This window comes from Lutra lutra, chromosome 3, assembly GCF_902655055.1.
Source record: "Lutra lutra chromosome 3, mLutLut1.2, whole genome shotgun sequence".
Lineage (NCBI taxonomy): Eukaryota > Metazoa > Chordata > Mammalia > Carnivora > Mustelidae > Lutra > Lutra lutra.
This window is the reverse complement of record NC_062280.1, coordinates 88,370,028-88,390,914: the sequence shown is the minus strand read 5'-3', so window position 1 is coordinate 88,390,914 and position 20,887 is coordinate 88,370,028. Positions and strand designations below refer to the sequence as shown.

Below are 20,887 nucleotides of genomic sequence, written 5' to 3'. Positions count from 1 at the left end.
CTATTTTGTGCATTAGGAAGAAATAATATATGTGACTTTTATAAATGTGTCTTAGACACTCACACACACTCATAGGTGTCCAACCCCATCCTAATTCCTCACAAATTCATAATTCTCATGAAGGGACAGAGAGAGTGGTTTATTGTTAGATTATTTTAGAACTACAAAACTCAAACCAATTAATACATTTGCTAACAACTCTTCCCTTTTATTGATATTATTCCAAATTTCTCTATAGTTTTTCACATGGAAGGGTAAAAATCATGAAGATGAATAAGTGGGCAGAGAGATTTATAGCAGAGGGGAAATACTTTGTATCATTCTATAATGATGGATATATATCATTATGCGTTTGTCCAAAACCATAGAATGTACAACACCAAGATGAACCATAATGCAACAATAAACATTGATTATGATGTATCAGTGTAGGCTCCTCAATTGTAAAAATGTATCACTCTAGTGGGTGGTGCTGATAATTGGGGAGGCTATGCATCTGTGAGGGACTGGAAGCATATGGGAAATCTCTGTACCTTCCCTTCAATTTTGCTATAAACTAAAAAATGCTCTTTTAAAAAGTATTAAAAAACAGTGAATGATTGTTTTGACTTTTATCATCAGTGTCAATGTTGCAAGTTATGTTATTCTACCCTAAACTACTGATGAAATATTTTGCACGATGGCAGAAATGTTCCTACTATAAAAGAGATCATTTCATGTCAGTAAAGAGCTTTACAAAGCCCTTATTCCATTATATTATGGCAATAATTTCTACCATCTCATTTAACACTTATGACTGAGAATTACAATGTTTAATCATGGTTCTATGCCATTTCCCAAGAGAAACAGCTGAGATAGTTGGGTGGTAGCCTCATCCCTAGGCTCTCTGAGGGCCTGGAAACATCAAGGAACATACACTCCTGACATTAAAATTATGTTATCCACATACCTTAAAAACAATAACAGTGTTTCAGTAAGTGTTTCTCTATTTTCCTGTTTCCTCATTTTTCGATAATTTGCTCATGGAAATAACTAGATGCTATAAATAAATGTGTGGAAAACAAATGGTTGAGTATCCAAATCCACTGCCAGGATATGTTATTCTGAATTGTAGATGACTAGTTTTAAAATACTCTGAAACTAATTTCAGCATTTTGTCAAAGGTTTTTTCCTTTATTATCCCTCCATAATAGAGTACCCCCATTACCTGTAATATCCCAGAGATTATCAAACTAGTTACATACAACTGGAATAGAATTTTCTTCTGTAATTTAAATTAGTTTGACCAATGCATGTTATGCTATAGGATTATAAGAAAAAGGGAATGGAACTGAAAGGGATGGAATGGCACAGGATGGGACAGAGTAGAATGGAATAGGATAGAATAGAATAGAATAGAATAGAATAGAATAGAATAGAATAGAATAGAATAGAATAAGAAAGGAAGGTGGGGAGGGAAGGAGGAAGAAAGGAAGGAAGATTCTACAAATCACTTAGGTTGTTTTCTGTCCAGGAAGGGCCAATCATATATATCTGAAGGTTCTTCTCCTACCTACCACCAGTTTAATTCCTGTGTTTTCCTTGGGACTGAATCTTAACTATAATGTGAAATCCAATGCTATCTATTACTCTTCTATGATTCAACTGGATTCAAATTTGTTGTTGATTGACTGTGACTGAATTTTATGATTAATTTGTTGAATTTGAACTATTGAAGATTGCTTGGTTTAGAGAAATTTGTCTTCTCTATGAGGAAGGGATATTTGGTGTTGATTTACTATTACCTTCCTTCCCACATTTTTTTTTCTTTTACCGTCTCAGTTCTTTTATGAGCAAATATAAAACATGCCCTTTTATTTTCAGGTCTAGATGTTGATGGAATATACCGAGTTAGTGGCAATCTGGCAACAATACAGAAGTTAAGATTTATTGTTAACCAAGGTAAGTGATTTCTTCTCTTCTGATTTTTTTCAGTAGTTTCATCTTTAACAATATTTCAGACTCTGTGCTGTTTGTATTATGAATCTATAATGATTAAAGTTTTGAAAGGAACAAGGGAAATTTGAAGAAATGAAACAATTATCACCAGAGAAATAAGAGATAGCCAGTTTACTTGGAGATTAATAGACCAGAGAGAAAAACTAACTAAGAGTTTATGTGAAATAAATAATTAGTGGAATATGACAAACTGAAAATGAAAAAAGACTAACAAGAGGGTAAAAGAAAGAAAAATAGCCTACCTTTGAAAAATTGTTCCTGGCATATAATAGACACTGACTGCATGTGGATAAATAATTGAATAAATGAATGATGAAAGCATAAAGGTCAAAATCATAGATGTTAGAAAAATATGTAATAGGTGAATAAGAGAATTAAAAATTAGGAATTACATATATCATCAAAGAATTACAAATTAAAACAATAATGCAATACTACTAACCATCTGTTAGAATAGCCCAAAGCTAAGCCACCAGCAGCACCAAATGTTGACAAGGGTGTGGAGCATCAGGAATTTGCATTCACTGCTGGCTGAAATACAGAATGCTATGGGAACTTTGAAAGATAGTTTGGTAGGTTCATGTGAAAACATATTCATACCCTACTATCCAGCAGTTGTGCTCCCTGATATTGACCCAAATGATTTCAGAACTTGTGTTCACACAAAAACCTGTGCACCAATATTTCCAGCAGCTTTATTCATAATTGATAACACTTGAAAGTCACAAAAATGTCCATCAATAGGTAAATGGGTAAACAAACTGTAGCACATACATATAATGGAATATTATTCAGTGATAAAAAGAAATGAGCTATCAAGTCACCAAAAGACTTGGAGGACCCTTAAAGGCATATTGCTAAGTGAAAGAAGGCAGCTTGAAAAGGTTTTGTACGGCATTATTCCAATTCTATGATAATCTGGAAAAGGGAAAACTATGGAGACAATAAAAGATCAGTGGTAGCAAAGGATCTGGGGCAAGATGGGAATGAAACAATGAGCACAGGGGATTTTTAGGGCCGGGTAACTATTCTGTTTGATATTATAATGGTGGATAAATGTCAGTATACATTTGTCAAAGCTATGTAATATACAACACTGAGAGTGAAACTTAATGTAAACTATGGGCTTTAGTTAATGATAATGTATCAATATTGCTTCATCAATTGTAATAAATGTACTGCACTAATAAAAAATGCTAAAAATAGGGGAATTGTGTGTTGAGGTATGGGGTAGTGGTGGTGTATGGGAACTCTATCTTTTCCATTCAGTCTTCCTGTAAACCTGAAACTTCTCTTTTAAAAACGAAGAATTAAAAAAAAATAAAAACAAAAAAATAAGAAATGTTCTAGAAGCAGACTAAAACATCTTAAGTTGGTTAAGGTTACAATACTGGTTGAAATAGCTGTCTCTGCAAAAAAATCTCTGTACATCTTAAAAGGTAGGACTGGGATCATCTTTGTCACCTCCCCCATTAACCAAGAGTAGCCCTAGGGTGTGCATAAAGGGAGGTTTTAATTAATATTTGTTGAATAATGTGGTGTTGCAAATAAGAGAAATATTAATACTGAGAAGCATTAAATCCTCCAACAGTTTAATTTGAGTTGAACCACTCTTTTAAGTGTTGACTGCAATACTTCTGGCCAGCGGACACATGATTTTTATTTCTGAGAATCTTTATAACTGTGAATCTCCTCAGCTCTGTTTGCTCACTAATATGAACCTTTATGTTTCACAATTAACTCTCCTTCCAAGGCAAAAAGAGGAACAAAACAAACAAAATAACAACAAAACAAAACAAAACACCCCAGAACTCAGCTTTACCTCATTTATTCATATTGGCCCCTTTTGGACTGAACCAGAATGCCCCCTCTATGAGGAAAAATTGGATAAAATAGGCCCAGCCTCATTTTCGTTCCTGCTTATAACCAGCTAAAATCGTTCTTTTAATATATTTCATACTGAAGCCATATCCTGATTGGGATTCTAGACAGCTGGGCAACACATTTCTTCTACAAAGAAGAAATCTCAAAACAGAAGCCATGCTAGAAACAAACACTAGTTGCATTTCCTGCCTTTAAAAAAAAAATTATGCTCAGCAGTTTGAAAAGGCAAAAAAAAAAAAAAAAAAATCTGCAATGAAAATATGAAATCTGTCCATCTCATCTTTTGCAATCCAGACTTCCCCATCCTGTGAGGCTGTGTAACTGCTCATGTTTCCACGAGAGTTGACAATGTAAAGCTGGACAGAGGCCTGAGTTGGTATCTGGTAGCACAGAATTGTCAGTAAACTGTCTCCCTGGTTTATAGCACTGTCACAATGCAACATGCTCAACACAAATTATGCTACATTAGGACCTTTGATACTGGTGATCTCGTCCAAGTTGTGTTGTGGAGTTTTTTGAATTAGATGATAAAAGAATGCCTACACCAGCCTGTCTCAAATTTTGCTAATCAGATTATCCTTTGAATGAAATCACTGGAGTGGACCCATAATTTTTGGTGCTAACACCATACCTTCCCCTCCATCTGCACACTGGTCTTGAACAACAGAGCTGACTTAGAAGAGAATTAGTGCTGGGTACAAAGAGGCTGACTGTGTAAATTGTAGCCTCCCCTTCGTGCATGTGCCTGTGTGTGTGCAATGAAAAAAAGGTGGCAGTGAGTGATAGATAATTCCATGAAAAGCATAAAGTGATATGTGAATGCAATACATTCTTTTGTTTGTTTGTTTGTTTTCAAAGATGGAACATACATGATTTTGGCATACTCCCTTTGTATTAACACCTTTTGTCTCCTCCATGTTCATATTCCACAATGTATTCTTTTTAGTATGTTCTAAATATACATTTTAAAAATGAACAAGTCCTACCCACCATTAGGCTAGACAAATGAAAACTGATTTGGGGGATTTTCAAGAACAGTTCAATTGCAATTTATGTATTTCACTAACTTTCTTGAATGCTATAATCATCAGCAATTCTAAATACACCAGTTGAATGATTCAATTTGTTTTGGTTTTCTGTTTGACTCACTAAATCAGTAGGAATTGGATACCCTCATTATACTTCCAGATCAGATGACATACAAGTTAAATTCAAAGTGATCACTTTTGGAAAGTATGTTCTAATTATAACTAGTAATGATGATAATAATAATTACTATTATTATTGTAAAAGTAGCTAACATATTTTCATAACTTACTATGTGCCAGGCACTGTACTAAATGCTTTACTTATATCATTTAATTTAGTGCTTTCTACCTTCCCATAGAATAGGCACTATCATTGTTCCCATTTTAAAGGTGAGGAAACTGAGGCTCAGAGATGTTAAATAATATCCTGAGGTCATATTTCAAGTAAGTGAAAAAGGACCAGATCATCATCCCTCTGACTCAGAGCATTTGCTGAAAGCCACTGCTGCCATTGGGCATTTCCCATTCCTTAATTGTTGATTACCTTCTTACAAAAGTGAGTATGTCTTTCATGCTATACACACTTGGTAGTCACTCTATGTCTACATGTGCTTTCCAGTGTTCGTAAGTGACAGGTACTGCCATAGCAGTTTCGCTAAAATAGGTCAGGAAAGGAAAATGCCAAACATCCCAGTTATGAAGAAGTCTGGCATTGCCATCCTCTGTAGGGCTTTATGTATCTGTGTTTGGACCGAGAAACTACTTTCATACAATATCCTTTTGCAGCCTTCAGCAGTCATTGAGAACTCTTGATTTCCTGGGCCATCAGTGCATGAATAAGCAGTGCTCTCCCTTGTTTACTGTATTTGGTGACAGCTTTCAGTGACATTTTGCTGATGCAACTTTTCCACTCTATGAGGGCATCCCCCAAAGAAAACTGGTCCATGACCTTAGATGTCAACCTGTCAACAGCCTGTGACACTGTGTTGATTCTTCGGAATGATCTGTGACCTGATGGTTTTCTTGCTTGGGGGTCCTTCTGCAAATGATGGACTTGAGCAGTGAAATCCTGCCTAACTGCCTGCCTAACTGTCTTGAGAACTTTTGACAGTGGGTCTTGGAAAACCCATTTGGTTGAGTTCCCCTCCTTCTGACATCAACATTCTGGTTTCAGCTGCCCATCTAGGCTTGTTGCCCAAACTCCAAATTCAGTTCAGACTCTCTTTGGTACTGCTTACATGTTCTCTTTCACCCTTTAAAAACGGGACAAGAAAGACTGGCATCCTTTTTGGAAAATATCTTTGAAGCTTCCCAAGCCCGTGAGCCAATGGGAGGACTATGAAGCACTGGGGCAAGAACTGAGTGGGAATTTTCCAGACTGGTGTTTCTTAGTACACAGTAACAAATATTCCCTCTAACCATTTCTCTGAACTGGAGGAAGTTACTTCCCACCAGGATTTTAGACATATTTTCCATATATAGGAAAAAAATTTAAAGGAAGAATCTTAGGGACACCCTCCTTCACTTTTTCACACCCAGAGGAACAAAATATATAAATGCTATAATCTACGTGGCCAAGAATCTTAATTGGGTATGTGGGTATGTGGGCGTGTGTATGTATGTGTGTGCATATGATTTTGCGTGTGTGTTGTTTTAAATGGGAGAGGGGTTTTTTTCCCATTAATTTACAGTCTTGCACTTTGCATATCTTTATTCACCCAGATCTTATTGGCATAATAATCCATATTAAACATTGGCTTAAAGAGATGAATTTGCTTATTTTGAGCATGCTAAGAATAAGCTCCATTGAAAATAAACTATTAAAGAAACAATTCCATGTTACCAACTATATCTAAACTACTTTTATATAGATTTGTGCCACAATGCCAAGCAAAGCATTAACTTTAGAGCTACCCCCATGCTTTTCATATTATTTGCAGCATCGAAAATTGAATAAAAGAGGAAAGAGAGAGAGAATGTGAGCAACTGGCAGTTCTGTTCTTATAAAATAACCCTTGTATCAAGTCCATTCCCTTTTCTATTAAGTGCATTTATAGTGCCCTCTTATTATTTTTAAAACAAGGTATTTTCTTAAGCCTATTTCACTCAGCCAACCGCAGCAACAACAAAACAAACTGTTATTTGCTTTACTCCATCCCGCAGGGTGGTTTTTTGGTAAGTCGCATCATTGATATTGTACCTTTTTGGTTTCCATGTGACAAGATTATCTTTTAACAATGATTTATTTTTCCCATTAAAGCTGAAAAGATCACTTGATCATAAAAGGGCCAGACTCTAACATCATTCAGGGTTTTGTAAACTTCCGTAGACCTCATTTTTCAGCTACATTGAGTCAGGAAGCTCAAAGACTATTGATGGCAAAGCTTCTATTGCTTTCTAGCTGCTTAAGAAAATGCATTGTCATTTGTAAATAATGCTGAAGGGAAGCCAAAACAACAAGCTCTTCCCATTCATTCACATTTTTACAGTCTTTAGTTTTTACACAATATTCCTTTTTTAAAAGATTTTATTTTTAAGTAATTTCTATACCCAGTGTGAGGCTCAAACTCACAACCCCTAGATCAAGAGTCACATGCTCTACTGACTGAGCCAGCCAGGAGCCCAAGTTTTTACACAATATTCTAATAACAACTTTATGAATACTTCTAGTATCTAAAATGCACAAATTCTGGCTACTTATTTTAAAGCAAAATTATATCATACATTTATGATGAGTTACACTTTTAATTTGTTACATGCCAAGTAATAAGGAGCTTACCTAACGCTGTGGTGAAAATAAAGGCAGAGACCATCCAGTGAAGAGAGAGCACTGGGTGGGAGTCAATGGAACTGCCTCTTTATTTTGCTTCTGACCTATTTGTTAGTCTGATGGAAACAATTTTAACTCCTTTGAATCTCAGACTTTTTATTTCCAAAATGGGAATGAGAAAGAAAATGTGAGGACTTTAAAAACTCTGAATCAGTCAAGTGATAAAGTATGAATACGAACTTTAAGATGTTAGATGAAATCAGAACAATACAACTTAGTTTTCTTTATACAATCATAATACTAAATATTAATAATCAAGTATGGTTTGGAGCTTCCATGTGATTGAGTTTTCTTTGATGATATTGAGATTCCTTTTCTAAGAAGAAATATCATGTATGGGAAAGCTTTGGAGAATCCCTGCTATTCAATGATTTGTTTCACTAGTCAAATTCATAGGATTTGGGGGTTCCTGAACAAAAAGGAGAAATTTAGTTTTATTTTATCAATAGGCTTTTGGAAATTTACCAATTCCTAAAGAATAGCCCCATCCATGTTCACAGGAGAAGGTAAGTAAAATCTACTGAAATTTCAAGTCTTAATTCATTTATGGCTTTTCATGTAGACTTGCCCATTGGGCCCAGAAATTAAATCAGTCAGTTATGCAATCGCCAATCCCCAAGGAAACCCCAAGGATATTTATAACAATTGATCATCACTATAAGTCATCATCATCACCAACAGAATTAAATAATAAAAATTAAAAATTAGTGGGGAAACATACCAAGTTTACCTCTGCTCTTAACTCTGCTTGGTGTCACTGGTGTGGGCCCTGACTACATTTCAGGACTGTGTTAGTTATCTACTGCTGCATAACAATACTACTTCCAGCTTAACTATTTAGAGCAACACACATTTATTATCTCCCAGTCTTTGTGGGTCAGAAACTGGGCATGGATTAGCTGGATTCCACATAAAGTTACTATCAAGATGTTGGCCAGGGGTGAGTCCTCATCAGGAGGCTCAGTTGGAGACAGGTCTGCTCACATGATTATTAGGATTTAGTTCTTTGTGGTTTGTTGGACTCAAGACCTCAACATTACTGGCCTTGTGGACCTCTCCATAGGCAGCTTGTTCCATTAAAACTGCAAGGGAGAGAAACTAGTATCTAAAGCAGAAGTTAGAATCCTATGTAAGATAACCATAAAGGGTATACCTCATCACCTTTGGTGCCTTCTGAAGGTTAGAATCAAGTCACAGTTCCTACCCATCATACTCCAGGGGAGGGGATAATACAAGGCATAAACACAAGGAGCAGGGGATAATTAGGGATCATGTTAAAGTCTTTTAAAAATAAAGATGTTGGAGACCAGTCATAAAAATTCAGATGCAGAAAGTGTGTTGTTGGATCTATATGCATGTATTTTAAAAGAAAAACTCCCCAAGTGAGTCAAGTACATCACGAGCCCTGTGAACCCCCACATGACCTACAAGCCATAAAACATACAAGGTTTGTATTTGAGTAAGACCAAAAAAGACTATGAACTCCTTTTTTTTCCTGGTGATGAAAGGTTTTCTCTTTGAGTATTGATTGATGTAATCATGCTCACTATTTTTTATGAACTCTGAGTCATAAGTTGGAGTAGACCTAAAAAATGCCATGGATATAACATGTATGTTAATAGTATGATGAAAATCATAGATTTTTTTTGGTAACCACAATCTTTTTCCAATGTAGATTCTAGAATAAATTTTTTTAAAAAAGATGTTTTACCTAAAGATTTGCTCTAAAGAGCTAAGGAACAAATGATATTTTAAAATGTAACAGAATGTTGTTGATGCTGATGCTAGCTAGCATTTAATTGAGAATCCACTGAAAGGTGGGAATGGAAAATTAGACTTTGCTTTCACACTCATAAAAGTTTGCAAGGTAGATAAACTTTATGATCCACATTATTCATACAAGAAAATCGTGGTTCAGAAAGATTAAGTAACTTTTTTAAGGCTGCAATATTAACATGTTTTGAAGCCAGACAGTGAATCCATTTTAAACTTACTCCAAAGAATATATTGCTGAGTGCTGGATTCAATTGACCATGGGGGAAGGGGCAGGGAGACATGTTCTTCTTTTTAACATCAAAGAATCCAAACCACTTATTCTTGTTATAATACTATACTTTCTTGGTGTCCAATCCATGGGACCCTTTTATAAGAGAAAACTTCATTTAAAGGATCCTTTTTTTTTTTTTTAAGATTTTATTTATTTATATGACAGTGAGAGACATAGCTAGAGAGGGAACGCAAGCAGGGGGAGGGGTAGAGGGAGAGGGAGAGTGAGAAACAAGCTTCTTGCCAAGCAGAGAGCCCAATGTGGGGCTCAATTCCAGGAAACTGGGATCATGACCTGAGCCAAAGGCAGATGCCCAATGACTGAGCCACCCAGGTGCCCCTTAAAGGATCCTTTTAATAAGTAACTCCTAACTGCCTGTGACTTCATCAGTAGTAGGAAGTTTGATTCATCACTGTATCCCCAATATAACAAAGTGCTTGATACTGTATATGAACTGAATAAAGATTTGTTCCTACATAATAAATTGATGAACTTTCAATACAAACCAATCCCATGTCAATATTCATTGATACGTTGTGTTATGTTCCATTTCTTGGGTATCTCAGTAAAGAAAACTCAAGTTATGTTTTACATTATGTTTTCTCCCAGACTCTTATAAACAAGCATTTAATTTTAGATTGGATAAAAAAAATCAAGGGACAGAAATGAAGAGGGAAGAATCCTGTATCCCCATTTTCTGCCTTCATATGACAAAGTTTGAGGATATATGGCTCACTATTCCTTCACAAAGTATGATATTAGCAATTAGACAAGTTGGAAATGAAATTGGGAGCGGTGATATAACTCAGCTTGCCATCTCGTCTCTCCAAAATGTTGGGCATGACCAGGTAGACAGAAAATCTGTATTGAATAATAGCAATGAAACTATTGCTCTTATTAACCCCATATACTGAATTTTTTAATTTTGAAAGAATGCTTTGTTTTTGTTTTCACACAGGAAGTCCCTGTTGCTGGTAATTTTGGCTTCTGTGACTCACATTTATTTATCTAGCACCTCTTTTCCAAGTGTTCTGTGTAGTTTAGAAGCATTTTCTAACAAAAGTGTGCTATGGGAAAATAAGTATTCTCATCACCTCAAAGCTGCTTCTAAAAAGGAAAAGTAACAGGTGCAAGGCTATGAAGGATTTTTTTCAGGTTTCTATGCAAACTCTCAAGATAAAGTGTCCAGAATTTACAAATGTGGGGGACGGAAGTAATGCTCAAGTGAAAATCTGAATGACTTAGACAAAACCCATTCTCTTTTATGCCCTCATATTCATGGGCCCACTGGAAAGAAATGCAGGTATCCCTGTCAGCTTTCTTCCTTTCTGAGTGTCCCAGAACATCAGGATCAGAGGTGAGCTCCGTAAAATATGATTTTAGCTTTTCCATCATTCATTCATTGACAGACACTTCCAAAGCTTTTACCATGTGCCAGGCAAGATGCAGGATGCTGGAACTACAGCAACAAATACAATACATGGCATTCTCAGGGACATAGAGCCTGTATTTCCATGGTTATTTCCAATCCAATAGCCAAAAAGACTGGTGGTCTATTTGGTGTAAATTGACGAGAAGATACTAGTATCTTCAGTCTTCACAGATTCTTCCTTCTTCCCAGCTCTCTGATATCACCATGACCCTCTCTTTCATCTCATTATTTTCTATCCACCCAGGTTTCCTTCCTCAGACCCATCAAGTTCATTTCTTTACCAGGACCTTGACTTTTGCTCTTGTCTACCTAAAATGTGCTTCCTTCAGACTCTGACAAGACTTTCTTTCCAACATTCAAGTCATCTTCTCAGCAAGACTAAGACATCTGGAGCATGGGCCTCCATCCTACCCATCCGGTCACTCACCATCCCAGTATCTTCTTTGCTTCCAAACACATCTTCTCTGGAACTGCCTTGTTTCTTTGTCTGTGGATTGAGTGCCGCCCTTCCTCCTCTATGCGAGCAAGACGTTACCTATTTTGGTCACCCAGCTCTTAGGGTACCTAGCAGATAATTCTTTAAATAAATATTTGCTGAATATGAGTGGACTCAATAAGTGAATGATTAATGAATAATGTTAGATGATCAGTGATGGTTAGATGAAAATCTTCAGAATTTGAGAGTCTCTGTGTAACCAGTCCAATGAGCCATATATACTTGTCCCCATATCCACCTCCACCTGAAGTCACAATCTGACTGTTCAGCATGGACCAAATAGGAGAGGCGTGGAGAAAAGAGGAGGCAGCTGTCAAGCTGAGAGACCTGAGCCAGCTCTAAAAGCCTGGCCCTTTAGGCCAAGAAAGACTGTCTGAGTGAGCAATGGATGACTCCCAACCCAGGTGGTACAAAGATCACACTAAGGACTGTCCTCTGCTTATGTGAATTTCAAGTGTGATCCCTCTCAGTGTCATTGCTTGTTGTCAAGGCTCTGCCAAATCTGTTGCAGTCTGATAAAGGACACCTTGGGCTCAAATTGTGAGTGACTGTCCTAGACTTGCCATGATTCAAATAAAATAATACAAACTGCAAAGTGTACGAGAAGAATAAGGAAAGGAGCAAAATTAGCTTAAAGAATAAAATACAGCTTTAATCTGCCTAAGGAAAACTTCAAATGGGGATTTAGTCATTCACAATTATTTGTTGAAACTTCCTATGAAGGGCACCTGAGTGGCTCAGTTAAGTGTCTGCCTTTGGCTCAGGTCATAATCCCAGGGTCCTGGGATCAAGCCCCACATCGGGCTCCCGCTCAGCAGGAAGCCTGCTTCTCCCTCTCTCACTCCTCCTGCTTGTGTTCCCTCTCTCGCTGTGTCTTTAAAATCTTTAAAAAACAAGAAAAGAAAAGAAAACTTCCTATGAGCTCTCTTCTAGAGAAGAACCTGGGGGAATCAGGCTGTGTGGAGTGTTCTTTTGTGTCAAGAGATTGATAATAAGTAAATATATGAGATCCTTACAAGTTATGTCCAGAATCAAGATAGTGATGTAAGAGAGAATAACTGATGAGGATGGAGGAAATGTCCTTAGATTGGATGGTCTGGGAAGGTCTCTTTGAAGAGGAGCCATCTGAGTGGAAACCTGATCTGATAGGAAGGAAAGAGGCACGCGGAGATGTCGGGCGAGAGCAAAGCAGGCAGCGGGAAACTAGTCCCAGGGAATGCAGGCTTGTATGAGATCAGAACACAGGTCAGAGAGATGGGCAAAGCTTGTCCAGTGAGGCCCTTGTAAATCAAGATAAGAAGTTTTGTCTTTCATTCTAAGGCACTGCAGTGTGGGAGGGGTAGTTAATCAGGAAGTGATCTGATATTATTTATGTGGATTTTGTTTTTTTTTAAAAATCATTCTGGCTGCTATGAAAAGAATAAATTTTACAGGGCAAGAGTAGAAACAGAACAGTTAGGAAGCTGTTACAACAGTTCAATTAAGATATAATAATGGTAACGGATTTCTATGAGATAAACTCCATATTCCAATTTGTCTCATTTTCCATGTGCCTTTTGAACCTTTCGTTCTTTTTTTTTTTTTTTTTAAACAAAGTGCAATGAGAACACTAGAAACCCCAGGTCAGTTTCCATAAGACCCCTTACTAACTGTGATACTGTGCCCAAGAAGTCACTTACCCTTCCCAGAGTAATTTTCTTATCTTTAAAAGAAGACTATCCATTCTCTTGAGATGAGTCAGTCAACATGAGATAATAAATACATTATACTGGAAAATGATACACCATATAGAAATGGAAGTTCTATTGAAATGTGTCCCTCACAATCATCCTAATGGAGACATCTATTGTAACCAAATGAGGTATATTGTTTTTTAAAGGAAAGAATATTTGATGAAGGTCTCATCTTGTATCCTTCTTGGATTATTTAAATGTCTCTCACATTTTCTCTGGATTACCCCAACCCATAGGAACTCTTTCAAATCCCATGCTCGCACTTTCAACTACTCAACACACCATAATTACTTATTATTATTACTACATACTTAATATATATTAATATGTAATTAACATATGTAATTATTTTCATTAATATTATTATTATTGTATAATAATATCATAAAAATATATATAAAAATATCATATTTCCTCAACACAGTGGACACTGCTAAAGAAGAGAGCTTCTGTTTTTTTTAAGTCTATCTGTCCTATTTCACCCAAAGAATATCTTGCACCCAATAGAATCTTGACACATTTTAATTAATTTATTGATTAGATCCAGGGTTAAGTCATTTTCTCAAGCCTCAAGAAGGTGAGGCATTTTGTACATGCTAGAGATCAGTCTCGAAAGGACTATTTTACTGTGTACTGCTGAACTCTGTATCTGAAACAATGGCAAGACCTGCATAAAATGTTAAGAAGTGTTGGTGATTTTTATTATCTTCTTTTTTCCAAACTATTCTTTAATTTTCTACAAATTGGCACATATATCTTTTGAAAGGAGATTTGGTTTGAAGAATTAGGTGAATCTTCTTTAAGAGAATGGAGTTTACTCCTTAGACCATACCAAGAGAATGTCGGTATGTCAAGTTCTCCAAAACACTTCTAAATGCTGACTCACTAGATCTTTAGAAGAAGTCTATCCACTTCACAGATGAATAAAAGTCCCTATGAGTTTAACTGAATTGCTTCAAGTTGTATTTGTTTATTCACTGTAACTTTCAAGAAGGCAATATGTGTCTCTTGGTACTCTAGAGAGAAATGGAATGAAAGTCTCGCTATGGTCTTCCAACGTCTGGTCTCCATCTTTGAGGCACTCAGGGTGAGCAGGATATCCAATAGTCTACTCAAGATAATGTCTGGAAGATTCTAAGGGGCCCACTGGAATCATTTTGCTTAAGTAACAGTCTTTCTCTGTGTTACACCATATCATCTCATATTTTACATTCCTCCAGATTGTTTGTCTTTTTGTGGCCTCCTCACTCCCTGCTACATTTTTCCTCAGTGAGTAACCTGCTGTCCCTTCTTATTAATCTGTTCCTTCTGTGTTCTGACAGCCATCAAGGATTCACTTAGATTTCTCTGCTCTTCCTCTTAAGTCTGTTGGGATTCACAGTCCCATCAGTGAGAGAGACTGGAATATGTAAATACATTACTGTTTTGATTGGTTGCAACAGAAGGAGCAACATATCTGTCCTTCTGAGCAAGAGGCACACCATCACTGGACTTGCTGACTGATGAACTCACCTCCTTAAGACAAATCTCATGATTTCTGGAGTAAATCTCAGTAGGAATTAGCTTCTTTTCTACTCCTTTCCCCTAGCATTTTAGGCCTGTGGTTAATACTGGTTTTCATCTATTTTGCATCAGATCTCTCTCCCTTTCCCAACTGTGAATGCTGGAGGGTGAGATGTACCTTAGAGTTACCTTTGAATTCCCCATCTTGCCCATCGTGTGCCAAGTGCCTTAGAGGCCTTATAGGTCTTGTTATTTCAGTCAGGAGAAACACATGCCTTGGAATCACCATTGCATGTTTTAGCCCCAGAGATCTAACTGACTAGAAACTGGGCCCAGTCATCAATTAAAGTGTACTTCAGAAGCCTCTCTGGTCACTCTACCCTCACGCCTGACTCCTTCAAGAAGTCGAGTTTTAATAAGCCCAATTTCTCCATACTCCTACCCAAAGCCCCCATCTCCTCCATCCCTTCCCTCTCTCTCCCTTTTCTCTTACCCCTTACTGAACTTCACCATTCCCATCTGCCAAGAGTCTGCTCCCAAGGTGACAAGTCTGTTAATCTAAAGGGTCTAGGTCAGGCTCTCTGCTAGTCCCAAAAAGCATAAGGTAAGGGATCTCCTATAATCAGAACAATAGTGAGGATATCAAGTTTGTCCATCAGGCATTTCAAAAAGTAGTATTGATCCAGCTCAAATCAGACCGCTGGTCTAACTATAAAGCTAGCCTTGCCTGAAATTTTCTTTTTATGGCTCAAGAAAATGTCATATCTCTTCTATGTTTATTCTTACTTCTGAATTAATGCAGCCCTCCTAAGTCCTAAAGCCAGTTGTCTGAGATCATTGCCCTCACTACTGATCTGGTTTCCTAGGAATTCCTCCTAATTAAAAATTTTTAAAAGATACAAAACGCAAAAGAATGTTTGAAGCACCATCGAAACACTTTAAAAGTGAAGTATACTAGCTACATTAAATTCAGATCTCCAAATTACAAAAACGGAAATTCAAAAGTGGAAAAAAATACTTCTAGTTACCTTTATCTGTTTCTTTATACCACCTTGTGTGTTTATAGAAGACTAACATTCAGGTAGGATTCACTTCACTAGGATATGAACAGAAAATACTAACTACAGTGCAGCTTCATGACTCAAAAGTCTGTAACTGGTATTAATGAACTTTTAAAATGCTAATTTTCCTGCATAAGCAGGAAAAGACGCAACAGAAAGACGCCTTAAAGCAAAATCTCTCATTTCTTATCTGCTAAAAGCAATGTGTTTGCATCCCTTACAAAATAAAATGGTTGAAATAGGGTTTTTGGATGGTTTAAAGTTTCAAGGACTTCTCTTGTTCACAGTTATTCTTGTAAAGAGAAGAAATTTATAAAATCGCATGCCATAATGGTCCCTTTGCTAGAAAATGGAAATATTCCCAAATATGTTCTACTGTAGGAAAATCAAAAATAACGTGGAAACTACAAATATGTAGGCCAATTGAGAATATTTATTAACTAAATAATTTAATAATAAAGAAAATGCCTACTTGATTAATTGTTGCAGAGTAAAAATTACAATAAAACTGTCTTGATCAGTGCTTTGCAGAAGCGCCATTACTGTCTGTGCAGTTGTTTAACAAGGATTTAATTGGAAAGATAAGTGAATGCACATTTAAAAGTATTGTTAATTTGCTTTATAATCACCCCATCCTTCACAGTATTGACAGCACAAGGCACAAACCCCTTTCTGTTTTACAAGTATTATTTTCCATATGTGCACAATAAATTCTGAAGCAGTAATTGGAAATTTTATGGGTTCCAACATACCTAGTATAGTGGGTGTAGAGGTGCACTCTCCCTTTATAAGAGGTAACCCAGTTCTAGGTTGGAAACAAGTGACAAATCTGATTTGTATATTTCTCCCATTCACTGCAGAATATAGTCATATTTTGTCCCCTTCTAGAAAAAGTTGCATCTCTTCTATTTTATGTCTTATAAAATCAAGATGGAGAGGAGGGGGGGGAAAGTCTGGATTATTCTCAATTTGTGACTGTATTTTCTTGAAAATGTGTATAATGGAGGTCCTGGCCTAGGATGGTCTCTGGACTATCTGGCCGTACCAAAACACCATTTTCTGAAAATTGTTACACCCAAACATATAAAAGGATACAAGGAAAGGGGCAAAAAACATCTTTGATGCACCATCTCTTCTTTTGTGCAGTTCCACATGCACGCACACAGACTTGCCCCTCAGCTCATAAACGCATTAGAGTTTGGAATCATCTGCTCAGAAATTCAGTCAGTGCATAGGTTTTCATAAGTGTCATGCCTCAGATTTCTGAGAAGTGGCTTCCAGAATCCAGAGAGCTTCTTTATTACTGAGAGTCTAACGTTGCTCTAGAAGCAGAACATTTGCCTTGCCCTGCACATAGAGGGAGACTAGAAAGGCGGTGTTCATGTACATGATTTATTTGTTGATTTTGAAGGGGCTGCCCTCCCCAGTTTTTAGTTCAAAAAAGAAAAAAAATGAAAATATGAAGCTCATCTTGAAAATGGTTGTGAACTATAATTGAACCTATTTCACAGGCACGGATTGTTCCAATTGTCTGTTATCTCTCTGCTGATAAAGGCTGCCCACCTGATTGTGAGGAGAGTGGAGAGTCCCCAGAATGTCTCATATGAGTAACATTAAAACCCTGAAAAGATACATGGAACACGCTTAATGTCCCCCTCTCCATGCCCCCATCCTTCTAGAATTGGGAGAAATATCTTTAACTTTAGTTAACTGCAGATTTTTTTTTCCATAGACTGCAAATGCTTCAATTATGAAAGCCTAGAAATTCTTCTGAAGAAAATTTTCATGAGAATCTTTTTCAGTGGAAACCCCTTTGCCCTCTTGATAAAACACATTGCCTCATATATTGGCATGGGAAAATGATTTTTATCTTTAATTTGGCTATGCCTCTAAATCTCTAAACCTCTCACATTTACATTAGCTTTTTATGCTTACAGAGTAAAATAGATATATATTGAGTTTCATATGTCTAGAGATTTGCCAATAAATGCTAATATCAACTATTAATAACAACTCACAAATCACGTGAAAACGTTTTTATTCCTTCCTACATAGGTATAAGGTATAAGATATATAAAAAACATATGAAAAAGAAATGAAAATAACCCTTGGGGTGTGTACCTGGGTGTACCTGTGTTCTTTCTCTTCCTGTATATACATACTTATATACATACATATAGATGTGGAGATGGATATAGATATGGATATATTAAAATTCTTCCATGCATGTTTCACTTTTCCTGTCTGTGTACTTCTGTGTTGTGAAAATCAGACCCAATTACACATAGATACACACTTCAAAGATGATTTTTACTTCTTTTTCAAATTTCTTCTTCAGAGGCATGGATTGTAAAACCGTTTGTTTCGGGTGAAAGTGTCTTTGGGACCAAGACCTTTGCATGCCCCATTTCAAATAGACAGAGCAGAGACTGGTGCGGTAACGAAATGTCCAGCTGTCCTTTAATTAACTGAAATGAGGAAAATGTAATGTTTTGATGAAAGACCCAGGATTCTGTGCAGGATAATGGGAAGACTATATGTTTCCGTGCCTTCCTGCATATGACGGAGCCATGGGGTGCAGGAAAGAGATGAGGCTTTTTTATGCTCCAGTAGGGGGAGCTTTCTTGTCCCCACTGTACAAACAGCATGGTGCATGTGTTTAAATACGCCATCCTAAAATGCAGACTTTTCATTTTCATTTTGCAAGTGGGAAATTTCACTATGTGATGGGCACATTACTCTTCTTAGCGACACATTTTGTGCAAACTCATTTGGGAAAGAATAGGAAATTTAGAATACTGCCTTCATATTTCTTCTGGAAATGTTAGCCTGAATCCATTATTTCCAAACCTGATGAGGATTACAGTTCATTTGTATTTCACAGCAACCCATATTGTATTCTGTTTTGTGAAGTAAATAAGAGATGATACCGTTCTAATAGCGCCTGTATTTTGTTTTCCGTATGAATAATCTTATTCTGGGGGCAAGGGGAAGGAAAAGGAAGCAGGGACTGGAGTACTTGATTTAGCCTTCTCTAGATGGAATGTGTTATTTTGACAAAGAAGTGCCCTGAATTATTTTATAAATAATCTAAACTGGAGGAGGTGGAACATAAACTCACTTAGGTCACCGAGTACATCCATATTCAAATGACAGTATAAAAAGCACTGCTCAGTAACACCAGAATCTATATCTCTTATTTAACTCTGTTTAAAATACTCATGGACAAACCTGATTTGATGGCAGTGTGGGTGGGTGCTTATGTGCTGATGAAGGAAATTCTTTACATACAAAATAATTTCCCACCATCACTCCACTACACCTGAAACACCACAATTAGGGAATCAATTTATCTGGCTAAGGCAGGAAAGGCAAGTCATTTCACCTCTTAACACTAAATATGGTTGATTGCTGGTAGCTGGTTAGATAGTTATGCTAAGACAGATACTGAAACATTGTCCTAAAGAAGTGAGAGTGAGTTCTGTCATCCATTAATGAGGTATGGCATAGGCACTATTTGGGGGGGAAGAGAAAGCCTCAATATGCGTGCCACATACTTTCTGCTTCTGGATTATGGTTTTAGATTAATAAAATTTGACGATTAGAATGGAAGTATAAGGAGTGCCTGGGTGGCTCATTCAGTTAAACTTCAGCTCTTGGTTCCGGCTCCAGTCATGGTCTCTCGGAAGTGGACCGAGCCGGCATGAGACTCTGGGCTCAGTGTGGAGTCTGCTTCAGATTCCCCCACCTTGTTCACTTGCTCTCTTTCTCTCTCTCTCACAAATGAATAAAGTCTTAAAAAAAAAAAAAAAAAAGAATGTAAGTATCACATGAGGTTTCCACATTAAGAAAATACCAAGAACACAAATCTGTTTATCAGGAAGAATAACATACAACCTAGCATACCTCCAAGGGACTGCATCAAAGCATAGGGAATCTTGAAAGAGTCAGAAGAGGAAAGGAGTATATTCTAAACAAAGAAAAACTCAGAAGAAATCTTAGGAAGTTTAAGAGGAAAAAAAAAACATGGACTCAAATAATGAGTTAGATTTTAAAAAGCCATTATTTTGCTTAACAATTTTACCAAGACTAGTCCTGTTTATCTACTTGTTAAATCCTTCCCTTGGTGTAAAGTATGACTAGACTATTTTTGTTAACTCTTGTTAACTATGTGAATCATATATTATTGAGTTGATTCCCGTTGGAATGACAGGAAGTCTAAAATAAGCTTCTCTAAAAAATGTCCCATTCCAGATAATGACTTCAGCCAATGACCATAAACACCATCTTTCTGTCCATAAAGGTATTGTCTAGCTGTGCATAGAACTAACTCACTGAGAGAAAAACAAATCCCTTGAAATAGAGAAAAACTAAAATGATTTGTCTAACCACAGTCTTCCCACTTTACTTTCATTTAGTTTGGGCTCAGATTGAAAAGATTTATTTTTATTAAGACAATTTTTGAAAAAAAAAAATAGAGGAAACACACCATCTTCCCCCAATCTCAGTATTCGAGTTGTCTCTTGGCTTTTAATATATTATCAGTCTATTCCTTATATCAGCTAAAATATCCTTCATCACAGAATATAAAGAAAGGTTGACTTTCTCATCATTTGACATATTTGATCTTTCGATATACAAAAATGCAGTGGCTGGAAAGCTCAGCACCATTCAGGAAACAAAACAGTAAATAAAAAGTATAAGTAAATCAGTTAGGACTCTTGATTTCAAGAGACAGAAAGCCAATCCAAATTGTCTTTAGATTTTTTTTTTTTTTTTCTGTACCTGGAAAATTCAGGAAGCAACAAAGATTTAAGCTTCTCTAAATTCTAGGATCTAGACAGCCTCATTAGGACCTATCTTCTCTTGATCTCT

At 36.7% G+C, this 20,887-nt stretch overlaps 1 protein-coding gene across 1 annotated transcript in view; it reads left to right on the top strand.

The window, feature by feature from the left end:
• Positions 1-20,887, top strand: part of ARHGAP15 (Rho GTPase activating protein 15) — a 609,293-nt gene that overhangs the window by 413,942 nt on the left and 174,464 nt on the right. Inside the window, exon 11 of the mRNA XM_047722466.1 lies at positions 1,864-1,941. Within this exon, the coding sequence (XP_047578422.1) occupies positions 1,864-1,941 (78 nt within the window). The remainder of the gene's footprint in view (positions 1-1,863; positions 1,942-20,887) is intronic.